The sequence below is a fragment of the Mchenga conophoros genome, linkage group LG10 (genome assembly GCF_057382185.1).
Source record: "Mchenga conophoros isolate Kocher_MC1m ecotype Shallow Benthic linkage group LG10, M_conophoros_male_GT1.1, whole genome shotgun sequence".
In the NCBI taxonomy this organism is placed as follows: Eukaryota; Metazoa; Chordata; class Actinopteri; order Cichliformes; family Cichlidae; genus Mchenga; species Mchenga conophoros.
The window spans coordinates 10,451,099-10,467,173 of record NC_140535.1 but is presented as its reverse complement, the minus strand read 5'-3'; the positions used below and the strand labels follow the sequence as shown (position 1 = coordinate 10,467,173).

At 38.0% G+C, this 16,075-nt stretch overlaps 1 protein-coding gene across 2 annotated transcripts in view; it reads left to right on the top strand.

Moving 5' to 3' along the window:
- The first annotated feature begins 2,124 nt into the window (after positions 1–2,124).
- Positions 2,125–16,075, top strand: part of LOC146565383 (roundabout homolog 2-like) — an 85,837-nt gene continuing 71,886 nt past the window's right edge. For both annotated transcript variants that reach the window (XM_085288510.1, XM_085288509.1), the window contains exons 1-2: positions 2,125–2,655; positions 5,910–6,236. In XM_085288510.1, the coding sequence (XP_085144636.1) occupies positions 2,601–2,655; positions 5,910–6,236 (382 nt within the window). In that variant the 5' untranslated portion in view covers positions 2,125–2,600. The remainder of the gene's footprint in view (positions 2,656–5,909; positions 6,237–16,075) is intronic.

Here is a 16,075-nt window from a genome sequence, read left to right as displayed (position 1 = left end):
TGCCACTGCACTCAGCACCCTGAGCGGTTAGACAGAGGTTTGACACTTGTATGCAGGTTTGGACTTTGTGGTCAGGACACATGTCTACTCTGTCTACTCTCAGTAAGGCTGAGCGTGAGCGTGTTGAACACACTGTCACACACACCATCTGTTACCTCCAACACTTCTGGCTTGGACAAACACAGCTATGAGCAGGTAATGGTGCAGACAAAACTTCTGACCTTGACACTGTCTCCTATGTGTGATCAGCGCGGGGAGAGAGGTAGATTGATGAGAGTCTTTTTGATTTTGGTTTGTGTGAGAAAGGCAGCAGAATCCCACGTTGCCTGGAAACCTGTCTATCTTGTAGTGTGTGATGAAAGATGGGGTCTTTCTCTGCCTCCCTTATCTTATTCAACTTCAAGATAAACATCAAATCACCACACTCAATAAATGTATTTCTTTTTTTTTAACCTTATGCAAGATCTCACATGCCAGTACACAAATACTTATGCAACATAACCTTTTTCAGGTGCATTCATTAATCTATTTTAATTGAGGGATACTTAAAAATACTTTTACTTAATAAGTAACTTAATTAATAACATTTGGGATTTTAAAATAAAGCACAGAACAAGCACCATAGAATATGTGTTAGCATGTGCTATTCATCAGTGTTAATGATGAATAGCAGCATTATGTATCAAGTTATTTGCCACAATTACACTCACCGTGTTCTTGAAGATTCCTCTACTTGTCATTAAAGTTCACCTTGATGGATTTTGTGAGGTTTTTAATTTCTTGAAAAGCCTATTTATTATCTCCTCTTTGTACTTCCGAGAGGCAGGGCTCGCTGTGGGCTAAGGTCACTTTGAACATCAAATTTTGAAAAACTGTCATTTGGTGTCAGGTCACTTAAAGCGACCATTCCTTTGTGGTTTGGCAGGAATGGTAATGCAGTACTTTATTCCTCCCAGATGACACTTAATGACAGTAATCTAGTTTTGGTAAAGGCTTGCCCTTTTAAGGCAAAGAGTTATAGACATAAAAGATGTCTCCACAACACCAAGAACAAGGCTGCTGCCATAGGAAAAAAAATATTTTGAAAACACAATTGTGTGATAAATGAGATCTATCCAGTGTAAATAATTCTGTTCACTTTACACCCCTTTCATACAGACTAATTTTAGTCATTGTCCACAATTATTATTCGATCTACTGCTGTGAACACAGCACTAAAAAAATGCTTTAATTTCACTCGCCAGATCAATAGCACCTGATACAGCCTCATCTCATTCTCATCTAACAGTGAGGCACTGCGTTTATAATGCTATTGACAATATTGAGCAGTATTGACGAAAAAACTGGATAAGAGCCTCAGGCAGCGGGCAGGAATGAAGTGCCATTTCTTCACAGCTGTACACCTTTGTAATAGCTCTCTCAACCATGAACATGAATATAAAATGCCAGCTACTAAAAATCAGACAGCTTTGTTTCAATCGTTTTACTCAACCGTTCGTGTCTTTTGGCGGGGTGACGCTGGGTCGAGTTCAGGAGGAGACAAATGATAACAGAAATGATGCATCAGCTCTGCGAGAGCACATCTGCAAGATAAAGGAGGAATGTTTGTGTGCTGGATAAACAAAATGGCTCTAGTATATCTAGTTGCAGGTGCAATGTTGGGAATGGGAATAATGTGTTGGGGGATCTAACACCGAGTCTCTAAAAGTATAAACCGAGCAAGTGTATGTTACGCATTCTGATGTTTTAATTCATTCAAACGGAGATGAACTAGCTAAATATATATTTATACATGTATAATAACATTTTGAAATAACAGTTAGGTATAATAAGGCGTGCTTTAAGATCTTATCAGTCCAAGTACATACAAATTGAATGAAAGGAAATAAAATCTAATAGAAGCCAGCCAAAACAGCGCGCTTTCATTTACGCGACACTCATCATGTTGCTGACTATGCCTATGAGTATATCAGCTGTCTGTGATCTCCTTGAAAAACAGAAAGAAAGAAAACGACTCCTGACCATAGCTGTACCAGTTCAGATCTAAACTGCTGCTGAGTTTTAATGCTCAGATTTATTGTGCTTGTTACATTCGCGCGGCTTTTTCTCCCAGGGCAAGAGAGAGGAGAGGAGGGGCTGAGCTGTGCTGTGCTGCACCGTTCAGCTGCTCACCTCTCACTGAATCCCGTCTCCACCTTTCATCCCTCAACTTGTCCCACGTAGGGATGGATGAGTTCCACCGCCGTCGGACCTTGTAAAGTATCAGACCAATGCGTCTGAACTGGGGGACCGACAGTCACTGGAGGGTCTTTGGGCGTCGGTGATGTTTGCAATTGGTGACTGCAGAAACTGCCAACGTGTCGGCGAGTCGACAGACCACAGCTTACTTGTGCGCTCTTGGAGTGGGAGAATGGACATGTGAATGAGAACGATTTCCCTCGGCGGCTACAATAACTGTTTTGGTTCTTTTAGTTCACAAATCGTCACAAAGTCTCACAAGTGAAAACAGGATTGATGAGATTCTTTTTCTTTTTTTCTTTTTTTGTTTCTGCTTGAGGAGGAATTCATGCGCCGATAGCTCACGAGGCCAATATGCCAGAATGGGTCCTCTACAGTATTTATTTCTCTGTGGACTTCTGCACACCCAGACCTATGGTAAGTTCATACAGTGCATGCATCTCTTACTTAGCGTCGTGGTTAAAAGGATGTCTCGTCCCACGTCATGCTATAGAAAGAATAGTCAACTGTGACCCGATGCGTATTCGACCACAGTGATTCCAGCTTAAGTCCACCAAGAAGATACTGAGTATGGTACGCGATTAACAGCTGGCACCCTTCAATTCTTGGTCATCATATTATATACTTTCTTCTCTTTCTTTTTAGTTTAGCCCCTGTATAAGATTTTGTTCCAGACCAACTATTTAATGGTTAGGTAGACAAAGTGATTATTTATTTATACGGGGTACCCTTAGCTGAATAGATTTCTTACTTGAATTAAATGGTTGACAGCTTATCAATATTGAGTAATCTGACAAAAAAAAAAAAGAAAAAGTCCAGGCAGCCAAACTTTTCCCCCCTATATTATCTGAAAAAATAATATTTTCTGCTCCTTCAGTGTCATGTTCTACTCATGTCGAAACCTATAATGGCTCCTGCTGGACCCACATATTGCTTTAATTCTCTTTATCTTGCGTCAGATACGTGGCCTCACGTTCAGGTTGATCAGTTAACTTAATGGACCTTCTGCTGTCTCAAATTTGAAATGTCTAGTCTGACGTGGAGGCAGTGTACCTTCACATAGTCTTAAAATCTGTCCCAAGCTGTGCATGTGTTCAGTACAATGGACCTTTTAACATAAACACTGTATGCACAAAAATTCATTTGCACCTTTACATTTCAAGAATCTTGCGTTGTTCAATCTCCTGAAGTGTTTTGTGCTACTTTGTCCCATATAGCACAAATCTGTGTCAGTAGAGTAAATGTGTGCAGGTGTAAGCACTACACAGCACATAAAGTGGCTTTTGAAACGGGTGTTTCCTGTACACTGGAAATGCTGAGTTTATATGGTACAGTGTGTCAATGCAGCACACAAGAGCAGCAATCATCTCATCTTTATGAAACCTGTAGTCGGGGGGCGGGTGTTGATTGAACGCTGAGGTCATCATAGGAGTTGAAGTTTGTATTGGACTCCTGCTGACAGGTGTTTCCTGTGATTGGCACACCACATTTTTCTATACATTTACTGGGTTGAATCAGCACATTCTGACAGTTACATCATAAGCCATTGTTAATGCATGGCTGTTGCATTGGTTTTAATGGGTTTCTGTGGATATATATGTATTAATATGGAGATATATGTTAATACACATCCAGCATACCCATTCTTATGTTTTCAGTTAAAGGAATCTTCCAAGTTATAAGCTGAAGCTTGTACTGGTAAAACACTGTCAGCGTAACCTGGTTTTTATCAAAGTGTCCACTGCATGTAAGCTCCCAAATAACTACTTATTTTCTGCAAGGCTTTGAGTGTGGGCTTCAGCACCATGGATAGTTCTCACTAAATGGACATATTTGGGAAGAAAAATGAGCCTCAAAGGCTGGACCTGGACAAAATATTTTAAAAATATTTTAACTGTTCTAAATGTATCTAAATATAACTCTTTACTTTCAGACTCCATTAAAATTATATCTGCCTTTTTAACCCCCATTTTAAGGAGTTACATTAAAAAAAAAAAAATCCAAATCTTTCCCTTCTTTTTTCACTCATTTACATTCAGGGTCATAGTGTCCATGGAGCCTGCCCCGAGTAAGAAATAGACAACCCCCTCCTGATGAGATGCCAGTCTATCACAGGGCCAACAGACTGACAGGACCCCACAGGACCTTCTTGCTGTTAGATGACAGTACCAACCACTGAGCCAATGTGCCACCCACAACTTAAATCATCTAATTTAAATTCTGTTGTCTGACAGAACAAGCCTCAAACTCTGCATTAGCTACTGTGGAGACCGGGTAATGGGAAGACCAATTAAACAAAGCCAGTATTTCACAAAATATGTGTTTGTGTGACTTTGCAGAGCCACACAAATGTTATAGATTATAGAGTTTTTAAAAGCATTTTTAATACGCAGTGTATCTCCCTGCTTTGGCATGCTGGTGCCAGCTAATGGAACGCTTTTTGTCAACAAACCTCTTAACATTATAGACCATCACATCAATTTTTATTCACTTTTATGACTTTATTTCAGTTGCTGTAGAGCAGTCAATGATCACGGCTGCCTCTGCAGTTAAAAAGACAAGAGAAGCCAAACATCACTTTCATTTATTTATTATATATCTTATTTATTTTCTCCGTAAGACAGTCGAAAACGTAAGTTCTAGCGACTTAAACACTACACACTTGACTTGTTTGTATGCACACGACAGAGAAGACCTTTTAACTCAGATATTTTAATGTGCTCATACACCATGGAACAGATGAAAGTTGTGAGATTGTCATGTCGGTAAACAAACACAGTGCCACTACATTCGGGTCATTACTCTGTGACATTTAGAGGTGGAATATATGAAACACCACTGAATTGGTCAATAAATGGAAAAAAAAAAAAATCAGGCATTCCCGTGACATTTGATGGAGATCAGCTATCAAATACTGGGGGTTAAAACGTAAATATTATTTATGGCGAAATATAGCTGTTGATTTGAAAAGCACATAGTGAACTTTGCACATCCTTAGTGTTAAAGTACAAATCAAAAAATCCATTGTAGCAGCTGCTGTTATACACCCACTGTGACAACATGTTTGATGATGTCAGTGTTTGATGGAACGTGTTAATGAAAAAGTTAATGAGATGTAATGACTCCTCAGCTCCTGTCTGTGAAAGTAAATATGGAAGCTTCAGTTTAGAAACACAGTATATTGTAGAGCAAATAAAAACCTGACACTAATCAGCTTTCTTTTTTTTTCCAGGTACTGTAATCACATTATATTTTGTGTGTTCCACCAATCATATTTACAAATTGATGCAGAGGCATAATTTACAGTTTAAATTGCAGTGGAAATTATTATTTTAGTGACAGACGAAAACCATTACTTATTTTCCAACATAATTCCCCAAGATTTCTCTCTGTCATCAGCTGTCATTATTTTAATCAAAAGAAGTATGATAATCAACAATTCCCTGTTTTTCTCTCTTTTTTTATTTTAGAGAAACTGTGATAAGCCAGTATTGCTTTACTGCTGTTGTATGACACAGTGCCTATTAACTTTTAAAGGTTGCTCATTTGTAGTTGATATTGCTGTTTTTGGTAACTCAGGGGTTACCAACCTTTATCCCAAACATACTGTTGGTTAAAAAAGAAATATATGTGTATATGAAATAAACATTATCATCATTCCTTTCCTTTAGGGTCTCGTCTTCGCCAGGAAGACTTCCCTCCCCGCATTGTGGAACACCCTTCTGACCTCATTGTGTCCAAGGGGGAGCCAGCCACTCTCAACTGTAAGGCAGAGGGTCGTCCACCGCCTACGGTGGAATGGTACAAAGACGGGGAGCGTGTTGAGACAAACAGGGAAAATCCCCGTTCCCACCGTATGCTGCTTCCCAGTGGGTCCCTCTTCTTCCTGCGCATCGTTCATGGACGACGGAGCAAGCCAGACGATGGCATCTATGTTTGCGTGGCCCGAAACTATCTGGGGGAGGCCAAAAGCCGGAACGCGTCTCTAGAAGTAGCACGTAAGTTTGACTTTTCATTGTGCCCCTCTAGGCACAAAGGTAATAACATGGTCAAAGAAATCTCAATGTCGCATGAAAAAAAAAGGGAAATAAATGAATATGGAGCATGGGTGAGGGTGGTAACCTTTTGTGGGGTATATGAAAATATGAAAATGTGCTAATATTGCATAAAAAAGTAGAGGTTAAATTAAGCAAACAATGTGGAACTGTTGTGCTACCGTATATGTCATCTGATGTCATCTGTCACGGTGCACGCAAGATCACATAACCTTTCCGCTGAACCTACAAGTGTGTGTTAATTTACCCAGCCGTGTGCATAACGTGTGTGCGCATATGTGTGTGAATATGTTTCCTGACTGCTAGTGAGACCTGTTTGGATGACCTGTTTGAGTAATGTATGGGCAAAGCTGTGAATCGCTCCAGGGAGGGAGAGCAAAAGGAGGCAGGATTTTAACCCAGCGAACTCCCTTTCAGTGTTTGGATTTGGAAAGACGCAGCCAGCTCCCAGCCAGTTCTCTCCCTGTGTGGGAGAAAGGCGCTCTGGGCTATTCACATTTCCATTATGTGCTAAACTGAGCTGATTTCTTGCCATGAACAAGATGCACACACGCTCGGACGCACATGCATGCACACAAAAACACCCACACCGTCTCCCCTGCTCTGTGTTTATCATTAGCACAGATGGGGAATTCCATGCAAACAATATATTGCAATTTGGTTTTAAAATAATAATTAAAAAAAATATTCACCCACCCATGGCATTCTGTTATATTTGCTTTTTAATTCCAAAATAGGTGAATATAAGACATGAACCTAATGACTTGACTATGATGTACTACAATTACATTACTACAGTTAAAACAAGAACATGTCAGAGTCAGAATTATGGCACTGTTGTGGCTTCAGCTGATTTGTCACCCTTGGCTTTATGGGCAAGTCACAGAAAAGGAAGGGAAAAAAACTGAGATAAGAACCATGAAGCTAATTGTAGCTCAAGACATTATCTGAAATCTCTGTGCCTTCTTTTTGTGCACCACATGATCTCTTTGCCTTATTGCTGTATTCAGTCCCTGTTGTCTTGTGTTTCTGTTGTCTTCTTTTACTGATGATACCTCGTCTTTGTTTCAAGGCAGTGAACTGTCCTGGAAGTGCTGAGGCTTACGCAGATGCTGGCAATGTAATAGGACATACAAATCGAGCCATAAGAACGAGTGTGTGTCTGTGTGTCTGTGTGTATGTGTGCGTCAGAGGATACAACATTGGCTTCCCCATACAAAACGAGACATTGTGGTGTCGGGTATTATAGCTGGTATTATCTAGCATCCCTGTCTCACTGTAATCGGAATTTACACTGCACTTTGTATCACATTTACACTGCACTTCTTGAGCTGTACAGTTGTCTTTGAAGATAGTGAATAATTCTTTCTCATAAAGAAACCAGAGACCCAAAACTGTCGTTATAATGTCAAGAGACACATCTTCTGGCGGCTTCACTGATTCCCTTGACTGAATAGATGCCTACTTTATGAGCACAGTGACTGTGTCAGAGTGATTTTGTGGGGATTTTCTGGTTCTCCCTAAACACAATAAAGCTCATTTGTATGCTGTAGCTCAAACCGGCATTCTGAATTCATTTTCTGAGTTAATTCTCACATTCTTTGTCACTGTTAAAGCTGCAGCTACTTATAAATTGTTTCTTGGTTTTTTTTTCGTGAGAAACCTATGTTATGTGTAGCAACCATACATATGTTGTAAATGTGACTTACCCAAAATAGAGTAGCAACACCTAAATATTAGAAAATATAGAAATGTCTTCCTCAGCATGGCTCAGCAAAGCTTTAATATTCTTTGAAAGGCATGTTTTGTTGCACATCATAGGATACATTCTTGAATCCACACCAATTGGTTTATATTTTTTGTATTCAAAGCACCATCGTAATCATTTTGAGGACATTTTGAAGGATCAGTGTTGGCTCTGAGGAGTACACCTCATGAGTACACTTCGTATTTCTAGATAGAGCCATACATATTTGGAGAATGACACTTTTTTGTGTGTATTTTTCTTTCTACACCACCTTAGTTCATTTAAATCACACAAGCGAGATGTGATTTGAGTATAAACTTATGGCAGTAATTCAATGGATTTACCAAAAGTAAATGAAATGACTGCCTGAATTCTACAACCCATGGACATCACGAAATGTTGTTTCTGCTCTCTAAGTCCTTTACTGCCACCACCTTTAGTTCCTGTTTTTTGTGGGCCTTTCTGCCTTCAATTTATTTTTCTTTAATAAAAGAAAAGTAACAAGGCCATTGAAGAGTTTCCCATTCTGTTGCCTTGAGAAACTCTTAGGTTGCTTTTGCTGCGCTCTGATTAATTATATATTTGCACTGTGAAGTCCTGTCTGATCAGTTTTGCAGCATTTGGCTGAGTCTGAGCAGAGAAGTAGCACTAGCATAGCCTGCTAGTGCTGCTTCTTTAAGCAGTCACATCATCAATAACCACTCGGTTCCACAGGCAGCCATACATGCCATAACATTACTTCAACCATGTTTGACAGATGATGTGGTATGCTTTGGATCACAAACTGTTTCTCTCCTTCGCCATACTTTTCACTCCTCATAATTGTCGAACAAGTCAAGCTTGGTTTCATATGTCCAAAGATTTTTTCTTTTTTTTTTTCAAAATGTTCCACATTTTTTCTGGCAACGTCAATTGACCAATATTTACATTTATGTAGACGACTTTGACAGTGATGCACCTACCCCCACAAGATGACTTGACTTGGTTAGATGCTACTTTTTGGTGTTGCTGTTCTTGTCAGTGCATTTATTCTTTTTTAGCAGTGTATCAGATGTTCAATTTCCCAATTCTAACTTTATTATTTTGATTTCCACCCTAATAATTGCCTTCACATGAATCAATCTTCATTGATGTCCACTGCAGTGGTGTACAGAAGCAAAACTAAAAACAAAAAATAAATGGTCCAAATACTCATTAATCTATTTGTACAGCTCAGTATATCTTGTCTATTATAAGGAAGCCCAGGATAGGATCCACATATTTTCAGTATGTATTATATTTATAGTAACTGCCTTGTGTACATAGTGTTAAGGGATCATTTTTGTTTTCCACAGCCTTTCTTACATAAAGGACAGTACATGCCGGGCAGATTTTAGTCTTCTCTGTGTAATTCAGAATATCATGGTTACAGGGATGCATAATCACATGACTCCTCCAGGGACTGCAGGTTCCTGCCAGTATTGCTGCAGCCAAAGTTGTCATGCAATGCTCCGGGTGGGAGCAAACGGGTATACGAAAGTGCTGTGGGGATGATCTGACAGTGAGTCTAGCTCTAGAATGGTCTTTAGGAGTCCACACACATCCTCAGATTTTCTAATGGGCTGTAGCATTGTATCTTAACCAGTGGCTCAGAAAATGTAGCTAACTAGAGGGGTGCTGCTCCCTTGGGTACATTTGTGCTATACAAGCTCAATTTTGGTGGTTCGTCATGCATTTTGTGAGCTTGAGTCTGAGTGAAATTTGAAGAGACATTATTCATTCCGTGTGATGCAAAACACTTCAGCTGTTTAAGATGGCAGCAAAGCTTAAAATATGTAAATTATGCAGATATGCCAGACAAACCTACAGCTGACAGCCTGGCATCAACAAATGATGTACCTCACAACATTTGTTTGTCATATAAATTAGCCAGTCCATACTAAAACATCTATTTGCACACATATTTTCTTTCTCCCCTTATGCCTTAACAGGGCTCATGTTAAAGAATTAATAGTAACAGTGCAAATTTAAACCACAGGTTTTTTTTGTTGTTGTTGAGAATCATCTAAAAGGACAGACAAAATGTTAGTTTTTCTTGAAATCTGAAGAAATTATTGTGCATAACTCACCATTTCTTTATTTCCTCCATTATTTGATTTGTTATTCACTTAACACATTGGCATATTTTAAAGTCTTTGCCTTTAACTTGCTTCTTGTGCCTAATCATCTAGCTTCAGGCTGACTTCAATACAACTGTGATGTCTAGAGGGACAGTATTAACATATTTTCATACCATCTGCATGGTTATTCCTTCCTTGTTAAATCTTTTAGCGCACTGTGGATATTTTCCAGCACCGTGGTTTTTCAGAGGAAATGTTTTACATTTACATTGACTCTTAGCTGAGCGAGACTGAACTAACCCTGAATAAGTAGAAGTGGAAAAAAATGAAGGCTAGAAAGCATAAATTTTATCCTGTGGACAATGGGAGCATATTTATTTTCTAAGCTGATGGACTATAGCAAGGCACGAAACAGAAGAATTTTCAGCCTTCTCGAGATTCTATTTCCTGACCGTCTTATTTGGTGTATATATGACACAAATGATAACATCAGCTATTTCAAAGGGAAAAAAAATACCTGTTTATTATTAGAATGTCATGTATTTTTTTCTTGATAAACAAGGCCCATTGTGTTTTTGCTACTGTTGCAACATGTCACCTGGATCTCACATCCAAGTATGTAATTTTAATAATCGACAGGCACCTGCTGTCAGTGTGTACAATCACACTTGGCCAACCACTGAGGCAGCTTTTTTACATATTCACTCTGTTAAGTCAGACATTACAGCTGAGCGCTACTTCTGAGCAACGTGAACAAACAACTGTGCAACCTCCAGGCCACCAGTGGACTGGCACTAATCATCAGAGTGAGTGGCTGTTGATGGAATTAGAACAGCTTCCTCAAACTATTAAGAGAAGGGACAGAAAGACATGAACGGTGATGTTTTGAAGGGAGTTGTGGGCGGAGAGGCGGCAGATGCGAGGGTATTCATTAGCACCAAACTCAAGAACAAGACGAGTCCCCTTCTGTTCAACTGTGCTAGGAGAATTAGATGTATAGTCACTCAGCCAGACAATCATCAATTAAATCCTCACAGTCCCAGACAACTAGTGAACTAAGCAGAAACAATGCTAGATAAATCTAGTGCTAGATTTTAATTTTTTATTTTTTTTTTACCATAGATCCCTATGGTAATCGTTTTTGCTGAAATATTGAACACAAAATTTTGGAATTTTAGTATAATAGAAGAGTAAATTCATTTACTGACAGTTTGATTTCAGACTGAAATCTGCGAGGTGGGACATGTGAAAAAGTCTTGAGCTGTCCATAACGTCTTTAAATTTTGCCTGGAAAATGGGAAAATAGGTGCAGTGATTCATTGAAACATGTTCAAACATAAATGGAAATAAAGTATATAAGTTAAAAGTTAAAAGTTTGTACAATTCTTGAAAGTCAGTATTTGGTAAGACTTTCTTTGTTCTTTAGCACTATCTGAATTCTTTTTGATTGTTGGATTTCTTGCAATTTCTTCAAGTAGTTTTCAGGAATCGTTCATCAGGCATCTTTTATCTAAAGCTTTTTTTTTGTTTGCTTTTGTTCTGTTCTCCACCATAGAACCAAGTTCGCCAGAGCTTCTCTTTACATGTTGTACTGCCATTTTTGGGAGCATTACAAGTTGCTGTATGTCAATACAACCGTTCTATCCCAAATGTAATAATATGTATGCATTAAGTCCATAGTAAGTACATAAATTGCAAAAAAGGGCAATAAACTACAAAAAAAGGGAATAGTTTTTGCTTTTTAAACATATTTCTAGTTAGAGAAATTTCAGAGGTATATACTTAAAAACTGTAAATACAAAAAAAGTTGCAGAAAATAGTTTCCAACCACAGGAAAATAATTTTGAATGTCTTCATAGTTTTATTTTTTAGATACACCAATTTTTGTATACTGCAGGAAAAACGGAAATAAATATTATATTGCAAATTTGCAAAAAAACAAAAAAACAGCATGTGCATCAAAATAAACTATTTCCAACAGTGCAATTTGAGTTCTAAGTGTCCCAGAAACTATACAGAAAAGCATAAACTCAAACATGACAGACATGGCAGACATGTTTGTTCATGCTGAAGTCTATGCCAACGTACGAAGTGCTATGAACAGCTGATCGGATCGGCAAAAGCATGTTTCTGGAATATTTTTGTTGCTGCAAGTGCTCTTTGTGCAATTTTTGCAAAACCATATGTGGAAGGAAACCGAGGACAAGCTGAATGCATAAGATGTAAGTACAACTCCTCCGGTTTCCTATGCAAAATACATTTTTGCGGTAACTTATATGGTTGCAATTCTACTGGGATTTAAAAAATAGTTCAGCAAAGCGGGGAGTTCTGCTCCAATAGGCCTTAAAGGGTTGAGATGGTCCCACTCTGCTTCAATATTGTTGACATTTGGCCAATGGGGAGGCCAAGCTATGACTGATAATGTTCCACTGTGTGATTTTCTTTCTAGTTGTGCTTTTTGGAAGTGTGTTTGGAATCATTGCCAAGCTGAAAAATAAAGCAGTTGACAATCGATTTACAGGTGATATACATGCAGCCCCAAATCATGACAGAGCCTCCTCCGGGTTTAACGGGTTTCCTGACCTTCTCTGCACATTTGGATGAGGCTTTGGACCAGAATTTGATTCCTTCAGTCTCCTTCTTGTTTATTTGGCATACCATAGACTTTTCTCAGTGAACAGTAGATAGATCAGAATAAATATCAGATCCATCTCGTGGGTCCTATGTCAGGTCTTTGATGGAGTTATTCAATTCATTAAAAAAAAAATGAATAAATACTGCGCACCATGCCAAGACAGGCCAAGTTTTCAAATAATAGCTCTTTAGGAATCATCCTGTTGGTGCAAAAATATTATTTTCTACCTATTCTCTAAAATTATTGCACACCACATGTTAAGTGGTCTTTTATGTGTTGACAGAACATTCCTCTGAATATGGTCTAGTACAAGAACTGTATAAAAAAAATGTCCAAAAGAAGCCCAGAAAATATTACCTATTGCTTTAGTCCAATTTAAATAATTAAATAAATAAAATAAATAAAAAATGTGTTGCTCCTTGGAAACCATATATAAAGAAGAGCACTAAAAAAGAGTTCAGCAACCAATTATGTTCAACATGTACAGTATGGGCAATATATTCAGTTTGCAGCCATATAGCTGTGCTGTGATCTATATCATCACTCACTGCTTTCTTGTCATTGTCTTCTCCTCAGTGATGCGCATTACCCTGAGCAACATGGGCTACTGGTTGGTATAATGTACTGTGAGAGTCAAAGCAATGCTTTCTCCAGGCATGAAAATATCTTCTTTCACAAAGTTCATCTCATAGAAGGCATAATTTATCTACATCACCATATTTATGCTTTACATTTGGTATATATCATATGGGGAGGTTTTCTTCAGAAAGCTGTTTGGGTTTAGAGTTTTGCTGTGAACAGTCATTACTATTTTAAGGTACTTACCTGTAGTTAGGACTGATGGTGTGAGTCTGAAAACGTAGTAAATCACTCAAGGTTTAGTAGCCGTTCTATTAGGAGACATTTTGTGGTGCTTCAAAAAGTGGCAACTTGCCATTAATCATGCATTTCACTGTTTTGAAAACACCCAGGGTTAGTGTCTGCCTGCCAGCCCTGTGTGTTTCTAGGCAGACTGTCAATGTTTTGTATGAGTAGATAGGTTGGCCACATTGTACAATCTGTTTCCAGTTCACCAGCCCTTGTGTATCTTTCCTCTGTTTACCCTGCTTTTGTTAAGCCAGTATAGGGTTTTGAACCCAGCTGATAAGAAGTGAGCTTTCTCAGGTTTTCACCAAATTGAATCATTAGCATTATTAATACATGCCGTCATACTTTAGCAGGTTACATTTGTCGTGCACATTTGGGCCAAATCGATGCAGCATTGCAGTATTATGTGTGGTTATTCAACATTTTTTTCACAATTAAGTTGGTTGTATCTAATGCGAGCAGATGTAAAAAAAATAATTCAAAACTGTGCAAGCGTATATTTCTTTAATACCTCTTAGTGGTGATTGCACAAAAAAAGGGATGCTTCTCCACGTGCATTTATGATCCCAATCACACTGATTCTTTTTTTTCTCTCCATAGGGCCATTTTGGTGTTGCTAAGCAGCCTGTAATCAGCCATCAGTTTCTTGTATGTCAGTGAGCTACATACAGTATAATTTACAGTAGCTATATTAGTATTAGTAGTATAGCATCAAAAACAGAAACCTTGAAGTGAAAGAGAGAAACAAGCCCCCAAATAGCCCTAAATGAAATCATATAATTTCCAAATGAAAAACGAACAAAGACCATGGTGCATTGTTAACACAGCTGAATCACAGCTGGTATATTCTGATTTTCCACCTGTTAGGTAGTTAGGCTTTTTTCTAAAATAATGAGATTATAGTTATTCACATTACAAACTGTTCCAAACATGTACTCACTTTAGACAATAAGCTACAGAGGGAGCCTACCATGTCGTCTGTTGGTGTTTAACTATCCAGTCTTTTCCACAGCACTTAAAATGTGGCTTACATTTGTAGATCATTGTGAAGCTCAGACAGGGAAAATGGTATCAAGACTCCACATGCAAATATAACCTGATCACACTCATGTGGGCATTAGTATGCATGGGAAGCTTTTTGAATGTGATAATTATCAAATCCTTGAAGATGATGTGAATAATATGTATTCGAGTAGCTTTCAGGTTATGGTACGTGGATTCGTAAGGTGGCTTTATTTCTATTCAAGTTGTTTAGTATGTGTGTGGAGATCTTTTTTTTTTTTTTTTTTTTTTGCTGTTGTTTTTAATCATGTAAAATGATGCCATCATTTTATGACAAATGTTCCTCTAGGCATGGTGCATGCTCTTATATTTGATTTTTTTCTGTTCATCAAAAATGGATACTACACATGTCTATAAGTTTTCAGTAATCTTAGTTATTTTTTCTTCATTTCTGCTGTTGAACTTGCATTTGGAAAGGTCAAGCTCTTGGATTGTCAAAGTAGAGAAAAGCTGAAAGGCTCAGCATTGAACTTTTTCCTATCGGAGGTCACTTATTGAAAACATATCATATATACACAAAAATAGCTAAATAACTTTTTTAAAAATTATTAAAGAAATTCATTCTATCCAGTGCTTCAAAACTATATTTACTTCTGAATGAGAGTCTAGTCACATTTTATAGAATAGGTGTTGAATTCAAAGAAGACTGAATTAATCTGTACTGTATATATAGTCATATCTCCTATGACTGTAGAATCCCAAATGAACGTGTTAGAATCTGTTGGATATGTTTCTCGATTTGTTTTGGGGTCTTAATAGTAGTGTAGGAGAATACTTTTGTTTCTTCCAGGTAATAAAAATACAAACCACATATTTATTTTCCTGTCTTTTCAGGCAGTTTTATGTTAAAAGTATTTATAAACTGCAGATATAGAGGTGGCCAGGGCAAGGAAGTAGAACTAATTTATGGATTTATTTTTTGATTTTTTTTTTTTGGCTGAAGACAGTGAGTGAAGGGGCTAGCATCTGGTGCTAACTGGACCATGTTCACTCCTTGGAGGTCTGTGCATTATGAGGTTCGGTAAGTTAGCTAAGGGCTAGCATCTGGTGTTAATTGGACCATGCAAACACCTTTAAGAGCTCTGGTGCACTTTCTTACAGTTGGTTGGAAGAAACATATGCCTGGCGTGAAGAAGCACACTAGCTTGATTTGCTGTGTTCAAGCTTGTTTCAACTTTCTAATTTATGATGAGAATCATTTGTATGTAAGTGGAAATTCAAGATATAACATCTTACATTCCCCTCTCCATGTCTCTGTCTTAATTATACATCAAAATTTGTTTCCCCATATACATCCTGTCTTTTTACCTTATTTTATATATTTTACCCGAGTGTCATATTTAAAATGCTTGTAAGTGGTTATGTTTTTCCT